This window comes from Ascaphus truei, chromosome 1 (assembly GCF_040206685.1).
Source record: "Ascaphus truei isolate aAscTru1 chromosome 1, aAscTru1.hap1, whole genome shotgun sequence".
NCBI lineage: Eukaryota > Metazoa > Chordata > Amphibia > Anura > Ascaphidae > Ascaphus > Ascaphus truei.
This window is the reverse complement of record NC_134483.1, coordinates 245,489,681-245,509,363: the sequence shown is the minus strand read 5'-3', so window position 1 is coordinate 245,509,363 and position 19,683 is coordinate 245,489,681. Positions and strand designations below refer to the sequence as shown.

General features: G+C 43.9%; 1 protein-coding gene and 1 long non-coding RNA gene across 2 annotated transcripts in view; one reads left to right on the top strand and one right to left on the bottom strand.

Moving 5' to 3' along the window:
- The window catches only part of RNF38 (ring finger protein 38), a 238,907-nt gene that overhangs the window by 155,083 nt on the left and 64,141 nt on the right, over positions 1-19,683 (top strand). The window contains exon 2 of the mRNA XM_075602475.1: positions 7,955-8,025. Coding sequence (XP_075458590.1) covers positions 7,955-8,025 — 71 coding nt within the window. The remainder of the gene's footprint in view (positions 1-7,954; positions 8,026-19,683) is intronic.
- Positions 1-19,683, bottom strand: part of LOC142496107 (uncharacterized) — a 51,149-nt gene that overhangs the window by 8,954 nt on the left and 22,512 nt on the right. The gene's annotated exons all lie outside the window — the stretch shown is intronic.

Genomic DNA, 19,683 nt, shown 5'->3' with positions numbered 1-19,683 from the left:
ATTACAGTCAGTCCAAGTCTCTCCCTCAAGGGAGTGAGACGTGACTCAAAGAGAACAACAAGCAGGATTGCACGGCCTCAATTCTGAGAGAAGGCCAGGCACCATCCAGAGGTCAGGGACTTGTGCTAGACATTATGCATTCGCTGTAATACCACCTGCAGTGGATGCTATCTGCAATAAAGAGGATCCTGTTTCATATACCCCTGCCTGAGTCTACAGTATATTGGGTAGGGGCAAGAATGATGACTTTCACAGTGGGGACTGTCTCCAGCCACGCTGGAGCCTACTGTGAATGGAGGCGTTGCACCAGATAAAGAAGAACACAGCTTGAAGACATCCAAAAGCCTGTCCTGTTTCCCCATACTAACGGGGACCCTCAGTATCTCTTGGTACCTAACAGGTATGAAGCACCATGACACCGGTAGCAATGGCACAGTACGGTCGCGAGCGGCGGCCATCTGGAATATAGGCTCCGCATAGGGACTACATGTCCCAGCAGCCCCAGGAGCTGCTATTCACAGGGGCAAGCACACAGCCAATAGCGTGGCCGGATTCCCTGGAGGGCAATAGGTACATTTGGCGCGTTAGGAGCACCATGCCAGTCGGGAGCAGGATAGGGAAGGGTGAGGATGCTAAGCCCTGATTCCCATCAGGTCATGGCTGCTGCAGAGAAGGACCATAGCCAGGGACACTTACCCCAGTAGCTGTGTATAGTGTGGGTACAGCACGCCAGTGACAGATACCACGCAGTACCCAAGGCCTGTGGTCTGGGACCAGACCACCGACGATCTAATAGACTCTTAAAGGTGAGACCCTCCAGCGGGAGTTCACCCCACACAGAGGCGAAAGCCTTCGGTGGAACAGACTGATCGTTTGGTTATTCAGCGACACCCAAGTACAGGAGTGCTCGGGCAGGTATACCATCTAAGTGCACCAACGATCTACGGGTTGGCGCTAGTCCCAACACTCTGGGTGGGGATTGACATTGTGGGATGGACACTGGGGCACTGGTGCCACCGCACCCCCAAGTACTATGGGGATACTACCCAAGTATGTATGTATGTATGTATGTATGTATGTATGTATGTATATATATATATATATATATATATATATATATATATATATATATATATATATATAGTGGTCGACAAATCACCAAAAAATCTACTCGCCGAACAAAAAAATCTACTCGCCACCTAGTACCACATGTGTGCTGCTTGGGCCAATAGGAGCTCGCCACGATGTTAAATCCACTCGCCCGGGGCGTGCTAATGTATAGGTTTGTCGAACACTGTATATATATGCAAATGTAAATACAACTGTATGCTCATCTGCATGTCTTAGGCAGGTCTGCAACCCCGCCTTTCCCCATTATCACCCAGCACACAGCACTTCCACTGCAGCAAGGGATTCTGGGAAATTACATGCAAATGAGCACACAGTGCCACTTTTTGCTTCAAAAACCATTTTAACATGGTTCCCTATAGGCTTAAGCTTGCTGCATGGTCACAGCTTTGAGCACAGCCAGGGTTAAGGTGCATACCCAGAAAACCACCCACAGACAGCTGTTTCGACCTTAATGGGTCTCATCAGTGGGGGGTTGATTAACTGAGTATGCAAAGAAGCTAAAGGATGGGCCAACCATAATACTGAGTTAAGTTATGGTGAGTAAAAAAAGTGACAAAAACCCTCCACAGCAAAGCAAATATGCAAATACAACTGTATGCTCATCTGCATGTCTTATATATAGTATAGGACAAAGATGTATGGGGTGAATGGCCCCAATTGACCAGTGCTACAGAGCTTTACAAATAACCCACAATAATTGCAAAATAAATGTTTCTGACTGCGTTTTAAACCGGATCACTTGGTGTGGTAGTGCATGCTTGAGGCTATGTGCATTGAACCCCTAGATGGCACCAGGTATGGCAGAGATGTGCGGAGTTGTAAGTGGGGAGTGTTTAAACCCCCCCTTGACCTCTGCAGTCTCCCTGAACTGAATGAACTTGTATGCCTGGGGTGGCTCTCTTTAAGCAGCACTTGTACTCACATTTGATGTGAACGCCGGTCTGTGTGCTCCATGGCTGATAAGAAGTGCAGAGAAAGTGTACCTGTTCCGGTTTGGGAGAGGTGATTCAGCGGGCACCACGATGCAGGAAAAACGTAGCAGATGCTGGACTGTGCTGTAAAGTGTTCCTTTATTGAAGCATAGTTAAAAAGAGGGGGGAAAGAGCATGACAGAGGTGCAGGAGCATGCTCTTTCCCCCCTCTTTTTAACTATGCTTCAATAAAGGAACACTTTACAGCACAGTCCAGCATCTGCTACGTTTTTCCTGCCTCGTGGTGCCCGCTGAATCACCTCTCCCAAACCGGAACAGGTACACTTTCTTTATATATAGTATAGGCTGTATTGTGTAATCAGTTATTATAAGTACGTGTTCAGTAAATACTGTTATATCATAACTTGGTGTGTATTTACTGGTTGTACTGTCTTGGGAGGGGCTATCCCACTGCGTGAGGATCCTTCCCAGGTGGAGGCGCTGTGTGTGTAAGTGAACAAGGCCACCCCAGGATCCCTTCAGCAGAGGATCAGCAGAGGATCAGGCCTCCTGTAAGCCACCACGGATAAGCACCACGGTAGTTTCCATAGACACGGGGGAAAGGGGGCTACACATGAAATGTGAATTCTCCTCTAATCCAGCTTTTTAGTGCCACACACATTGTTAAAGAAACAGTACAGGATGTTTTCAGTCAATGTGTTTCTTTTCAGTTCTTCTACCTGGTGATCCCCCTTTTTAAATGTAAAAATAGTATTTTTTTTTAACGTATGTTAGGGCTGTTGCATCGCTTTATGGGTGGGATTCACTAAACTCTGACAAGGGGGCTCAATCCAGCGTTAGCTGCCATTGACTATTCTCTAACCAGAGCTTTAGTGCGGGGGTGCGCAAACTTTCTCTAGTGCGCACCTCTGCCTGCACTCCCCCGTGCTCGCGCCCCCCCCCCTTACCTTGTCTCTGGCATTCTGACGTCATGTGACTTCACGTTGCCATGGCAACGCAGCAGCATGTGACACCGCATTTGACGCCGCATTGCCATGACGATGCGTCGCTGGAAGCCGCCAGAGTCACGGTAAGGGCCTTTACAGAGGCCTCGCATGCGCTCCCCAGCATTTAATTTAAATGCCTTGGGAGAGAGCTCAGGGCCTTCCCCCAGAAAATCTCGCAGCCCCCCAGTTTGCGCACCCCTGCTTTAGTGAATTCCCCTTAGCCTGGTATGGATTTGGGTTTAAAGAAGACCAGTATTGTCATGTGATCGTTCCTGGAGCCATCACATGCTCCGGAAGTGTTCAATGATTGTTGCCTTTCAAAAATAGACAATTAATCTGACAAGTATGTGCATTCATTAAACATTTTCAACTCAATGTTTTAAGGCCTCGTTCAGGGTGCAGGCTGCGGAGGGAGGGCGTGCTGACGTGCGAGCGGCCGTGGGATACAATGTATTTAAAGTGAACTGTGGTTGTCAGGGTAGCAGCTGCCCTGTCTCCGAAGTAGGGAGTTGACGCTGGCTACAGTTTCAATAAACAAGCCAGGTCGTTTTTTGAAGCTGCAGCAGCGTCACGGAGACCTCGGCAGCCAATGGAATCATTCTTGAGAATGATTTCAAGACTGCAACTTGGATCCCTAAGCTCCCGTCTGTAGCCCCGCCCCCTCCCCGCCTCCTCAACTCCTGAAAAAGTCTGCTGAGGAGGATGAACACACATCGCCCAGCAGACTGCCGCCCTCCCTCCCGAACGCCCTCCCTCCAACTCCTGCCTCTGGCACCCTGAACGAGGCCTAATGGTAACTAGACGCTTTAGATGGGCTTTATGATCGGTATCTAAACCCTTTCAATATTAGACTATTTGGGCATTCTAGAAATTACAGGTAAATGGACAATCTGCAAACAGAGAACGACAATAAAAAGGTCAATGCATCAAGGCAATTCTTGGACAAAAAATTGCGTTAGATCAGGGGTCTCAAACTCAGTCCTCAAGGGCCACAAACAGGCCAGCTTTTATGGATATCCCTGCTTCAGCACAGGTGGCACAATCAGTAGCTCAATTGAAGAACACATAAAACCTGGCCTGTCGGTGGCCCTTGAGGACTGAGTTTGAGATCCCTGCTTTAGATGAATAAAAGAAACATTATATTGCTTTCAGTTCAGAATTACTGCCCCAGAATTGCACCATGTTTGACTTGATACATGAACCACTGTGTTTCTGGTGAGATTACATTTCAGAGAACCTAGTGACATTTCCACTTTAAAGAGGCACTCCTGCCAACACTTTTTTTGTGTGTTGATTTCAGCTCCAGGGACCTCTGTTTTTGTTGTTTTCAAACATCCTTTCGAATGATCAGAAAACAATGTAGTCATGTATATATTTTTGCTTGTATAGCAGCAAGCATGTGCAGATCTTCATGGAAGAGACATTAAAGCTGCAGTTCCAGCTGCCATTGTCCCCCCCCCCCCCCCCCCCCCCATTCAATATGTGCATCAATACAATCTGCACACTGACAAGTGATTAGCTAAGCTGCAGATCGATCCGTTCTCCTGTAATCGATCGCTTGCTCCGGGTTATTTAATTCAGTTCTTGCACAGCATTGTGGGCAATGTAGTCCTGGAATATGATTGACTGGGCAGTTACTAGATACAATTGGTGCACTGCTAGAGGGTGGGGCTTAAGAGCCAGAGCCTGTCAGAAGGGGAAGGGGGCTGTCACTTTGGAAATGCTTCCTACATTAGAAACATTAACAATGTCTTTAAAACATTTTTTTTTTTTACATTTTAAAAGCTACAATTATTTTCTCACAGTACAGAACTAATTTATTAAAATAATTAAAAAAACAAACCATGTAGGATATTGCTTGAACTACTGCTTTAAAATGAGGGGAATTATAACACAATACATTAGGAATAAGTAAACCCTGGTTAAAGAGCAAACAGTCTAAAGAGTAAGTATAAATGCAGTGGTTTGTAACGCTTGGTGGGAAGAGTAATGAAATGCTATTGAAATGCTGCATTGAAGCAGCACTCTGTCCTGCTCGATTTGTTTTGGGGGAGATGTATTTTCCTTTACCTTGCTAGGTTTCCTTGGAACCTGGGAACAGCGCGTTTGAGCTCCGCAGTTGCAAGAATACTTGCCTGGGAGAACAATATGGCCGCCAGGGCCAGATTTGGGGTGAAATAGACAGTCACGGAGTCATTGAAAGAGAACGTTGCTGCTTTCTACCGGTGACCACGCACCCATTTTTGGTGCTTTAATTTAATGCCTCGTGTTCCCCATGATGTAGTGTAGCCACCACGTTATGTGGCCTGACCCTCTAGAGGTCCCATGACGTTGTAGCTACATCATGGGCTTTTTTTCTAGGGGAGATCTTGCGTTCCGGGTGAGGACTGAACATGATTCAACAGGACGTGGAACGGAAAAGGAGACTTTTCCTCTTCCATTTGCGTCATCGGTGATCAGTAGCAATGTGCCTGATCCACTGTGGCCCCTCCAGCACTGAAAGGGTCAACAATGTGGGTTTTCCGGTGGGGAATGGGAGATCCGTGGGGACAAATACGCCCAATCACAGATACTGTAGCATTTTGTTTCATTCATTTAACCCTTTGGGCACTTTCATGTATTTTACGAAGTTTAGTTCACAGGACAATAAGACACATTATGCATTTAGGTACCTGCTAAAGTGGAGTTTACCCAGATGGGGTTAGCAGGCGTAATCATTTTGTTAAATCAAAAGATGCAATGAAATTACTCCTTTGTTATTAGACCTAGAATCAAAATGTAGAAATCGCTCTAATAAATTGAAAGCAGGGTTTGGGTATTTGATTGACAATTGGGGAATGATTTCTAGAGGTGGAAGATGTCACACTGTTTCAGACACCCAAATTAGGACTTCAGCTAATGCGATGGTATTGTAATACTTTCTTTAATCCTAACGCACACTATTCATTCAGTTGAAGTCACTGTTGCCTATGATACAATACTGCTGTAGGATGGAGGCATAGTTGCTTTTACTGCAACATAATCATAACAGCAATATATGATAAGAAAACCTATGTTATAAATGCAACAAGACGGCAATTTAGCAGATCGATCATCACTTTTTCTTGCTTCAAAAGTATTCCTTTGGTAACTGTATTATGTGCAAAGCTTTAGTACATAAAAAACCTGTTAAACTGTAATTGGTGAGTGACTATTTCAGAGGCTTTTGCTTGTAAACAAGCAAATTGGAGTTCAGGTACAAATCAATTACATTTATAAATGCCATACAAAATAATGTTGGTGGTCTCAGATGAATCTTCAACTACTAAAACTGCAAGAAGGTCACATTAACCTCTTTGCCCAGGACAGGCCCGAAACCGACTGTTGAGGATAAAAAAAAAGTATCAAAAACGAGTATTGCTGTGCACATGGTTTTAACCATGTTGGGCCCTAGAGTTCATGTTATCCCTATGATATTACAGTCCTCCGTGAGATTATATAGTGTAGTTAAGGAGTTAATTCAGGATTGCTGATGCCTTGACAAATACATAAGTTAGTTGTAGATATGGTAAGCTGAAACTGTGTGCATGTGTGTGCGTCTGTGCTGCAAATCCTACAACATTGAGCACATAAAAATAGGTACACTTTTCACTGCCTTAGGTCGCGATTATACTTGCGGCACGCCATAGCGCGAAGCCGGAACAAACTAATGGTGGCCACTGAAGGTGCACATAGTGCGCGCGACCAAGAGCTACGGAGCGACAGACTGGTGAGGAGACAAATAAAATAGTTTTTTGTAGTGCGACGGCCATGTCACTGCCACGTCACGTGAGCGGTTCAGCCAATGAGGGCGAACCGCTCACGTGACTTCACAGCCACGATTCCCTGTTGCATCCTAATGCCTCCAGCGTGCAGTGCATGTTTCGCGTGCGCGCCACGTGCACGTGACATCATGCGGTTGCGCGAGCATGCAGTATAATCGCGACCTTAGGTGCTATTTCAGCAATCTTTGGGCAGGAGCTAGCTGGCAGATTTTATCCCAGGGGGTAAACCCAACAAACTGGTTCAGGTACCAGACGGCACACACATCATACACACAGACTTGCACCACACACACATTCACCAGTCACCCCCCGCACATAAGGTTTGCCAGGTGGCTTCTCCAAAAATACTGGACACAATGGTGAAAGGTGCGACGTGCTCGAGACACACACACCTCTCTCCACTCCATGTAGTTTCCTCCTCTCCTTGGCCCCACCCCCTGGCTCCTGATACCTCCTTTTAATTGGCTGCATTACCCAGCAGCAGCATATCAGGATGGAGGAAGCTGCCCAGCACACTGGCAACAGCCCTACTCAGGGAAATTCTGCACCCCCCCTTAACTGGTCAGGTCACTATGTGCAGAGAGGTAATACCGGAAACATATATTATATATATATATATATATATATATATATATATAATTTTTTACTGGACAGAGTTGTCTAAATACAGAACAGACCAGTTCAATACTGGACACCTGGCAACCCTACCGGCGGCACACCAAATTATGAATTTATTCTGACTGGTTCGGGCGGCCTATTTCCCCCTTGGCAGCTGGCCCCTGGCTTCGAGGAAAAAGATATATTCCCTACACTGATCATTTATCAAGCTACTGTAATTAGCTGAAGGTTTTGCGTCTTACCCAATGAGAGACAAGCAGTGGAGCACTCCTCAGCTCTTACAAACGGGCACAAGTATGTACAATAGGTACATCTGGTTGTAATAGGTACTGTGCATGACATTTAAAATAGGTTCAGTACATTCTATATAGGCTCATTCGCAGGGTATGGTTCTGGGTTGTGTGGCTATAGACGTGTAAGCACTTGGAATGCTTCTATTTTTACTTCTACTGAAATCTCTGCCTTTTTCCCCCCTCATCTGTAGGTAATTTCGGCCCCCCTTTCCAGTGTCAGCCTGTACATCAAGACCACATCTGTAACGATGACAGCGAAAAGGTATGGGTCTCCTTAAAAGCTCATAAATAACATAGCAACATTTGGCACCTTATAAAAGAAATGCAATAATTGCTCATTACTTAAGCAATAACACACGGTGAGAAGTGCATTAAACATTTCAGCCTGGTGTCGCATAGGCCTTAAGGAAAAGAGGGCTGATCCTATAATAAAGGTAATGTTTTTCATTGAAAAATAAATAAATAAATATATAATAATAATAAATAATAGCATGTTTTTGTATAGCGCTGCTAGTTATACGTAGCGCTTTACAGAGAAATTTTTCAGGCACAGGTCCCTGCCCCGTGGAGCTTACAATCTATGTTTTTTTTTTTTTTTTTGGTGCCTGAGGCACAGGGAGATAAAGTGACTTGCCCAAGGTCACAAGGAGCCGACACCGGGAATTGAACCAGGCTCCCCTGCTTCAAACTCTCAGTGCCAGTCAGTGTCTTTTACTCACTGGGCCACTCCCTCTTTGATATATATATATATATATCAAAGAAATGAATAATATAACATATTTGAACATTGACAGGGCGTCGTCTATAAGCTGCCAATGTCATGTCCCATACAGGAAGTAGCTGTGAGTTTAAGTTCAATGCAGTGATCATTTCCCTCCTCACTAGGCCCACTGTTGTGCTGCAGAAATGTGCCTTTCTGCAACATCATTATCCACTGTTGTTTCTTTGACTCGTAGCACAGCTGTTTAACCCTGTATGTGGAAAACATAAGCGAGGAGAGCCTCAAAGAGCCTCAAAGTACAAATACTAACAGCAGCCGACGTTCTCTGCTGTTTCCTGTGTAACAACCGACTTCAATTTCATGGTGGCTCCCCTTTAATCCACAAGTTCAACTGAAAGTTAGTTTACAGAATTTCTCATTTATTTATTTAATTTCAGTTTTCAAATATGTGAAGACTTCCTCTAATACATCAAGGATATATTTTCCAAGGGTGCAGCCTGCCTAAAGCATTTGGAAAGTGCATTGGAATCCTCCAGCCATATGGTGCCTAGAAACTGGTATATCCATCATTTTGGATTTGTGACCTTCTGTGTAGCCGCTCATAACAATGAACAGTCACATGGTGATATTTAACCCATTTTCGTGTTTTTTTGACATTTATTTTTATACACTACACCGATATTGGGCATATGGCCTAAAACATCATTGTGTTCTCTAAGTTGTTGAATAAATATTCACTTCTTCATTTGGAAGAACATAAGGCAATAAGCTTTTACACGCATTATTTTAAGTGGCTCAGTGAGTAAAGACTCCGACTCTGTAAACAGTGACACTGAGTTTGAAGCAGGGGAACCTAGCTCAATACACCCTGTCAAAGCCTTGTGACCTTGGACAAGTCACTTTATCTCCCTGTGCCTCAGACACCAAAATCATAGATTGTAAGCTCTACAGGGCAGGGACTGTGTCTGTAACAATCCTGTGTGCTGCGTACGTGCACTATACTGTAATTGTGAAGCGCTTTGAGTCCCATTGGGAGAAAAGGGCTATATGAAATAAAGTTGTTATTATTATTATTATTATACATATCAGCCCATATTTACTAAGTGGTGATATTCCACAAGACACCTTCAAAGTCGATGGGCTGGAATTTGGTACAATTAAGAAAGATAACAGTTTAACACGAGCAGACATATCCATCCCATGATTGCCCTATACATTGATATTTGGTCATCTCCTAATGGTGGTCAGTATCAGAATTGTATAAGAACTCCTATAGTGTGCATCTTATTCTTTGGAGTGGGGAGGGGGGGGGCAGGAGCAGAGCATGTCCACACAAGATGGAGGGTACTGGAGACAGGTGCATAAAGAAATTTGAAGCCCTACATCTTTGTGTACACTCTCCGGGCAGTTTTGTGTTTTTGTGTGTGCATTTACATATTTTGTGATGTTTATGTTTTTTTTAGCCAATCAGTTCTCTCCTTGGAAAGCTTAGGGGGTAATTCAATATACTCTAAAAAACCTATGTTGACTTGAGTGGGAGTTTTCCCTGTCTGGACACTTTAGATAATATTGAATTAGCCCCTTAATGTGTATACTTAAAACGCAATACCTCAAGATTGAAAAAAATAAAAAAAATAAACTACAATATGATATTTTGTACTGAAATTGCAACCAGTTTACTGGTCTTCTGAATAGGATCATCTTATAAAAAGTTTAAACGTGAGATACTGGCAAGATAAATTCTACTGTCGGCTAATTAAATGTGGTGTTGTATACATATCTGTATTTATATATATGAAAAAATCATCTCAGTTGGCACACTGTAAACATAGATAAAATGCTGATGCTTGCCCCATATGCACATGTAAAAATAGAATTTACCAGATTGGAGTCCGGAAAAAACGAGACAGCACACAGTCTTAGTGATTCCAATGCAGATGTAATCAAAGTAACATGGCACCACCTCCAACGTTTCGGTACACTCAACGTGACCTTCCTCAGGGACGTGCAATAAGTGAATGCTAATCCACCACCCTATATACCCAAACAAATCAAAATTAAATCAAACTCACCCGTGTAGGCGCAACATTGCCCGCGAAACCGCGCCGCTGTGGCACGCATACATCCGCTGGAACGCATCGCCATCTTGGATTTACACAAACCTCCCTTTAAACTACGGTGGCCTCAATGGTCTGACCAGGCATAATCGCACATGCGCGGACTCATCCTATCTCTCTGTGTCGTGACCCGCAACACGCTGCTGAAACGCATCACCATATTGCTTCTCAGCCTAATGCATGTTTAGCCCAACTACAGTGGCCCACATAGTGCATAGTTTATCTATAATGGCGGTTCGCGCATGCGCGAACAAGCCCAAGCAACTCAATGTGCAAAATGTATATATACAGCGCAAGCATAGTGTTACTCAAGAGCTAACCCTAATATGTGCATAACAGCACCCATATGAGGATGTGCCCTTACAGATCAGATAGAGGATCTATAATTACAAATGCCAGAACTTCATAAAGCAAGGCACCTAGCCAATAGAGCCATGTGGGGGGGCTATAAAGTGTGATCGCATTAAAGCAGATTGGCATGTGTTGAAATATATGCTTGATCTTATTTACAGAGGGACCCACTCCAGCATAAGGACGCAAAATGCTCACAGCAATCATACAAAAACCAATATATTAAACAACAAACATGTGATATGATGTGTGCATCACTGTACAATATATTGTTATCCATGTCCCACTATAATAAATACTATTACTACAATGACTACAATTAGTCTAAAATCGAAAACCAGATAACATGTTTGGTCACACACATTTCTTCCTAAATAGAGTGACCAATGGGCTTTTAATATATATGCCCAATGAGACAACATCTAGTTTATACACGTGTCTATCCGGAATCACCATTCATACTGTGATCCTTTGACTATGTCCTAGAGCCAGCTTATGACAGGCCTTATTTACACGACATATCACGTATTTAGAAGTCTCATATATATCATGTAGTGTCTATGATCTCGAAGCAGGACATGGAGCCAACATGATGCACATACCAACACCTTAAAGTGAACAAGTGAAAATAACAATACATGGGCACATATGGAAATAACACATAAGGACATAATGCAGAAATACTATGAAATGAACATTGACACAAAAAGACACATAATTACAGGACAAGAAATGATTCCTCAGCAAAACGAAGTGTCATAGTCCTGACTTGTTTTATAGGAAACATCCCAATGAAAAATCTTCGTTTAGGCCAAAAGGGGCCACAGTTTTTAATTCAAAGATGTGCCTCGCTTCACTTTGCAATAGCAATCTATTTCTATCACCCCCTCGTGTGAGCACTTTGACCTGTGAAATAGGCATGCATCTGAAAGTTGCCAATGAATGTTTAAAATCCCTAAAATGTTTGGCAACAGGGAGGCATTTAAACTCTAAATCCTTGGCGTCTGCAGATAATGCTTTGCGAATTGTTGAACGATGGATAGCTATACGTTCTTTAAGCATACGCACTGTCTTCCCAATGTAAAGTAACCCACATGGACATTTAATCAAATATATAACAAATTTTGATTCACAATTCAGATGTTGATGAATCTTGATTTTAGTCCCATTATGTGGATGACAGTAGAAAGATCCCACCTGCATATATTGGCAATTCGTGCAACCCTTGCACCTGTAGGCCCCAGGTTTTTGGGTTAACCAAGTTTTGTCCTTGCTATATTTGTCAGCAGGATCTGCTTGCGTGATCATGTCCCCAACTGACGGACCACGACGAAAACAAAACAAGGGGGGTTCACGGAAGAATTTTCCTATTTTATCATCATTGGCTAGTACATGCCAATTATCTCTAATGCCACGTTGTATGCATGGGGACGCAGTGCTAAATGTGCTTATGACATTAAATCTTGAACTTTTTGATTGTTCGCCCAGTTCGATGTTAGTACGATCTGAGTTCTCCCCTCTAATCACACGATCAAGTGCATCTTTGACGTCGACCGGACTATAGCCTCGCTCTAGGAACCTGCTAGCCATGTTGATAAGTGCAGGTTCCAACTCATTGTGATCACTGGTGATTCGTTTCACCCGTAGAAGTTGTGAGTACGGAAGCCCCTTTTTCAACGGGGCCGGATGGTGGCTTGTGGCATAAAGCAATGTATTTTTGTCAGTGTCTTTCTGATACAGCCTTGTGGCCAATTTGTCGCCAGCTTTGTATACCATCGTGTCCAAGAATGGAATTTCTAGATCACTGTAACACAGCGTAAAACGTATCTTTGATGGAATATCGTTAAGACGGTTAACAAAGTCCTGTAATTCCACAGAAGAGCCACTCCAAATAATAAAAATATCATCAATGTAGCGTAAAAACTTTCTGATGTAGTGTGCATTGGGCGCATCGCATAAGATGTGGGTTTGCTCATACATGTCCATGTAAAGGTTCGCATATGATGGAGCCATGTTTGAGCCCATGGCTGTCCCACTGAGCTGGAGATAGTATGCATTTTCAAACCTAAAGAAATTTTTGTTTAGGATGACTTCTATCAGGAGTAGTAAAAATTCAGACGGTGGTCCAGTCTGTAAAGTATTTGTTATCAACTTTCTCCTGATAGCCTCCAACCCCTCCTCATGCGGAATATTCGTATAGAGGCTTGCTACGTCGAGGGTAGCCAATATGCACCCAGCTGGATTAAATGCTAGATCGTTAATATGCTCCATGAAGTTGGTAGTGTCTTTGACAAACGTGGCCATACCCGCCACCAGCGGTTGTAGATAGAAGTCAACATATTGTGAAATCGGATGGCATAGTGATGTCCGAGCCGAGATAATAGGTCGACCTGGTGGGTGTGTGGTAGATTTGTGAATCTTAGGGATCGTGTACATGACAGGTATTTTTGGATGCTGTTGCATAAGGAAACCACCAGTGTCCTCCGAGATCCATCCATTGGATATACCCATTTGGATTATGGCATCAATTTCCCCCCTGTATTTATATATATATATATATATAAAAAAAAAAACCTCCACAGCAAAGCATATAGCAAATGGAAATATTACTGTATGCTGATTTTGAGCACAGCCAGGGCAAAGCTGTGACCATGCAGCAAGCTTAAGCCTATAGGGTACCATGTTAAAAATGGTTTTGAAGCAAAAAGTGGCACTGTGTGCTCATTTGCATGTCATTTCCCAGAATCCCTTGCTGCAGTGGAAGCGCTGTGTGCTGGGTGATAATGGTGAAAGGCGGGGTTGCAGACCTGTCTAAGACATGCAAATGAGCACACAGTAATATTTCCATTTGCTATATATATATATATATATATATATGTATTTACATAGCGCCAACAGTGTACTCAGCACTATACAGTACAAAAGTTATAGTATAGAAAGTCCTTTCATAAATTGGGGCCAAGAGGCGCATTTTCAAACTGATGGTTTGAGGCTTAAAAACAAAATTTGCTCACCTTGCTTCATAGCACAATTTTTAATATACCATCTTCCTCTTGCTTGGGGAAATTTCAGTACCAGTTATTCAAATGTGGCTGAAATCTTCCCCAGCAAGGGGAAAAACGAATGTATGGCATATTGAGTAGAATCATATATGGAGACATCCTCCGTTCAGCACCAGGGGGGCTTTGTAGCACCATGCATGGCAAGCTCTCCGGCACCGATTGGGTTCATATTTATTTCCTGGAAGGTAGACAGAAGCATTCCACACACACAGCCGCAGCAAAAGCAGTGCCTCAGTCTCAGGGCAAAGGAGTTATAAAATAAATGCACAAAAAAAATAAAAAAAGGGTTGAGTTTGTATAGGAAGAAAACATGGGAACTGCTTTTAGCTTGAGTCACAAGTGTGTTGAATTCATGTTGAGTGAGATCAGTAGGAAATGAAAGACCAGAACCTTTCATGTGTGGCCTCACTGCATTAAAACATGAGTCACTGTCTAGAGCATTACCAGTACCGTGTTAGAACTGGTTCAGCCTATTCAGAATTGAGCTGATCGGGTCTATTTTACTCAAACTAAAGTCAAAACCCCGGCCACACCAGTTGCACTGAATGGCATTCTGTTTGTAATATGCTAAAGAATAAAACAAAATGTCTTGTTTGATGATAAAAAAAATAGCAGAATAAGAAAAACCTTGTAACAACACTCCAAGAGTTTATATTTTTCAATAGTTTTTACATGGATGGGAAGCGGGGGAGGAGGGGGGGGGGGTTGGTCCTGCGAGCTAAAATGCGCTATTTTCACCCCTTGTTCTTGAGATACTTGCCACTGAAGATAGCAGGGAAACAAAATGGGGGTTTAAATGTCCCGGGGGCCAATTGGAAGCCGCAACACCATCTGTCATGGCCTCCTATTGGCCCGTGTGAAGCATGGGATTTAATTACTTTTCCGGCAAGTATCTTGGGAATCACCAGACGGGCATTAACGCGGGTTTTCAAAGGAGGATCTGCTCATTTCAATGAATTCCTGTCAAAAACTAAGTACTGTATATAAGAATATATGGGAAAGATAGTCCCCCTCACCCCATATAAACAGAGGGCCTATCAATGGTGAGCCTAAGCTAGTTTAGGCTGAGATTATACTTACAATGCGCGACGGAGCGCCTGCACGTCACGCACGCCCGCCGCTGGCGTGATGTGTGAACTGTGCTCTCAGATGTTCAGGAGATGGGGAGGCCTGTTGGGGGCATGGTGAGGCGTTGCCATGATGTCACGTGACCGGTTCGCCCTCATTGGCTGAACCGCTTCACGGGACGCAGACATCGCTTGGAAAGACAAAATATTTTCTTTCCAAAATGCGGTTGCGCTTCTGCGCGGTCACGTGCACTATGTGCGCCTCCATTGAGACTAGGTATTTATTCCAGCGGCGCACGCTGCGGCACCCGCCGTTGCAAGCACTAATCGCAGCCTTAGACCAGCATCCTTTGAGCCAGATGATATTGCAGTACTGTAGTGTGAAGCTGCATTTGTTTTCTAGCTTCTGTGTAATATTTACCTGTATGACCGCTCCCCTAGCTATATTGAATGCTTTTTGGTGAAGGGCTTGATTTTCTCCCTTTGGGTACATTTCCTTCCAGTGCTTACAGCATTACTATTAGGAATGGGCGGAACTGTCAAAATCCATTCCCCGGCAAAATCCGTTTCAGATTGTTCCTGTTCCAATCCGTACGGATTAATCCAAAATTTCCATTGGATAGAATCTGGACGTATGTTTAAGAATATACTAAATATATATATATATATACTAAATATATATATATATATATATATATATATATATATATATATATATATATATATATATATACACACACTATATATATATATATATACAATTTCAATCTGTTATTTATATCAACAGATATTACATTAAAGTTTAATGTTTTTGAGGGGAACATTTTCAAATATTTTTCCCAAATAGATTATTTATAACATTTACATGAAAACGGATCATTTCTAAACATACCTTCAAGATTCAAACGATTTTGGATTCTGTCCTTACCACACCTGTTTTTCTCCTTGTTTCACTACGTAGGGAACTACAGCGGGAGTACTTGTCCTCGCTTCACTTCACAGCACAGATTAGTACAGGTGGAGTGTTAATTAATTCCAGAATACATATTTTTTGGGCTCTCACCCAATGCACATAACACTACCAAAATTCATAATATAATAACTGGAGTACAGCTGCTGTGTGACCACACATGCAAAGCAACAACAAAAACACTGGTCAAGTGACATTATATAGTTTTCAGCCTTGCATTAAATATTCACAAAGTTTAACTCCTCTGTAGTACTTCCTATTGATACTACCAAACATATGCGCACTTTTACGTGCCTTTACCAATCTCTCAAAGGCTATACTTTTGCCATATTTATATTAAGAGAATTTGAAGGCACTTTGGGGCACACAGCAAGTTTGGATAATTTTAAAGCTAGACGGTTGCCATTTTTGTTGTTGTTGTTGTGAATTTAGCTTTTTTTTTTTTTTTACAAATTCGGGCGAATGTTTCCCCCTATGGGGGAAATGTCCGCAGAAATTCAAATCTGCTGCGAATTTGCAACAAACTTTCAGCCACGGAACAGTCTCAAAAAGGCAAATTTGGGTTGTTATTTTCCATCTGCAAACGGATTTAAAAGAAATTTTGAATGGTGATTCAGAACCCTGAAATATGGGTTGAGAGGAAGGCCGAACTATATAGTAGAGTCCCAAGCACTATATGTATCCTCTCAAACCTGTCTCCAAATAACTTATGGAGAGGCACACGGGCTAAAAAAAGGAGCACACCCTAGATATGCTAATGGCGGAGCGTGCACAGGTGAAAGCCACGTTGTGCGGTCTAGGGGGAGCGATGGGTGGTGCGAGGGCGCGCCCATGATGGGGGGGGGGGGGTTGGGAGGGGCACGGCCATGACATCAGCGCAGCACAAACACAGCACACTCATATTGGTCCTCACGATCTGCCCTACAATTGGCTGCCCGCACACTACATGATTGCGTTGCGCAAGGAATGATAAAATTCTTCTCTGTCATCACGCTTTGCGTGCCCGCACGACCACTGGAGCTTGCCTTAAGCTCTACTTCTTACTGCTCACACCTGTATTTCACTCGCCGTGGCTTCTTTTAAACGCAGCCCTCTTCCACTTCCTGGTTAATGTTCATAGATACAGGTGTGAGCAGCTCAAAAATATGCTGCGACCAGTGGCGGATTTACAAATACACCTCTCTTAGGCACTTACCTGGTGCCGCCCTCCTCCTTCAGCGTCATTTGACGCTGCACCATCACATTGCCATGGCAACGCGATACCGCGTATGTGCGGCACTTGCCGGCCGCACATACGTGAGAGGGTGCAGCAAGCACCAATATATGCCACCCCAAAATATTTCCGCCCTAGGCCCGGGCCTATCAGGCCTAATGGCAAATTCACCACAGACTGCGACAGTAATGCTAGCTATCAGCTTGATTAGCTCACACAGCTAGAACTAAATAGCAGAGGTGGTGGGCTCTGATCCTGTTGTGCCCAACACCAGTACACACTTCCTCACAAGGTTTGTCAATATAGTTCTTATGTAACAACAAATTGGGAAGCGTAGGGTGTGAGTCATTTAAATATACTTTGCATATCTACCAGGTATATGGTGCCCATATGTGTCCCAGCAAAAACCGGGACAAATGCGGCAACTGCACATGCGCGAAGAGCGCTTGCCGACCGCTCATGTGTGATCAGCACTTGCCGACAGCTCATGCGCAATCGGCATTTGCCGGTCGCTCGTCCGTGATCGGAGCTTGCCGGTCACGCTTGCGCATGAGTGACCGGCAAACGCCGATTGAGCATGGGCGGCCAACGGGATCCAAAAATAGGGACAGCACCCCAAAAAGTCAGGACAGAGCCCTAAAAACCGGGACTGTCCTGGCTAAACCGGGAAATCTGGTCACCCTAACCAGGTACCTAAATTGTATTCCTTTTTGAATACAGGAGTTTCTCTATATATTATATGGATTGAGGGAATATACTGTATATTGTGCTTGGGATTCTACTAAAATATTACCCATATTACAGGGTGTGGACAAAACTGATTTTTTAAAATTTGCCATCGGATTTTAGATCACATTTGATGTCGGATTAGGATGTATCCAACCACATTTTTTTAGTGCCCAATTGGCCTTTGAATTTCCTTGTGCAGATCTGATTTTGGTAAAAACACAGCAGAACATCTGTGAATTGGATTTTTACAGTTTCGCCCACCTCTAGTCTTTAAGAGCAACAGCCAAGATATTCATGGCAGGACATATCTAAGTAACTTGTCTTGGTCATAAACATAGCTAGATTAATTCAGTGTTAGTTACAGGTGTCTGGAAAACCTGGTTTCTTGGTTACTCAAGAATTTAATTTTGGGAAATCCTAAAGTTTTATTTTTTAAATCACCAATTTTAATTTCTTTGAATCTGTTACTGTTTATTTCCTCCCCCCAGGTGTTGTCTACTAAAAGTACATTAGGAGTTAACAGTAAAGGTTAAGCTTCACCCAATGGTGACACAGGATACTGTGTCAGAAGAGGTATGAAGGAGAGGAGCATAGGAGTCTGTGAAAGAGTTTAAGCATGGCAACACTTCTAATCTGTGTTAAAAGTGGCCACTCTGGGAAGACCTGCAAAACGCTTGATCGCCAGGGTTACCAGCACTCCGGGTTTCACCCAGACGATGGGTTTTGGTCACGTATCTCCGGGCTACGGGTTTACCTAGTAAACATCCGAGTTGTGGCAGGCAACGGCGGCGTCTCCCGGCATCCTCGTCGTCCTCCTGGCATTTCCTCCTGCAACTACTGCCAATATGGCTGTGCCGGGTTGCCATGCCAACAGAAACGCTACGTGACACCCGTTGCCACGACAACGAGATGCTATGCGACATCATGCGGTGTCGCGTTGCCATGACAACGTGCCGTCACGTGGCGTCTAGGCGCCATAAGGCATCCTGGTGTCATGGCAACTTGACGCCGGTCACACAGCATCCTGTTGTCATGGCAACGCAACGCCATTTAATGTCGCGCAGTCATATTGACGGGAGTTGCTAGGGGCGAAGTCCGTAGGATGCCAGAGGAGGCCAGGAGACGTCGCTGAAGGTAAGCGCTACATTAAAAAAAAATAATCTCCGGGTTGGCCTTCAGTAGAAGGTGGCAACCCTGGTGATCGCAGTATCACCAGGGTTGCCACCTGCCGGGCGATGTAAAAGATGAGCGCCAGGAGTATTTCTAATGCAAACTCAACCTTTATTAAAGTCCCATGCTTGGGAACACTGCAGTCACAGTACACATAGATCGAACAATTGTTGCACCTTTTCATTGATGCTACATAGTTAACTAGTTACGCCTGCGTGGAGGCGTGCGAAGGCTGTGACATCACCTGCGTGAAGCGGGTGCGTTTTCGGGCCATGGTAGATGCACAGTGGGGGGCGTTCCTAGGGGCATCAGGGAGCTGGTTCGTCCTCATCGGTCGAACCACTCACGTGACCTGGCTGTCGCGCCGAGAAATCAGTTTCAACTGATTTCTCACGCAATGCGCGCCCTCTCCTGCTGACGCCCACGCGGTCTATGGGTTCGATCAATGCCTTTAAGCAATGTGATCGTGCTCTGCAGCAGTATGGACCTGCCCTTAGAATGAAAACCGCAAAGCACTGCA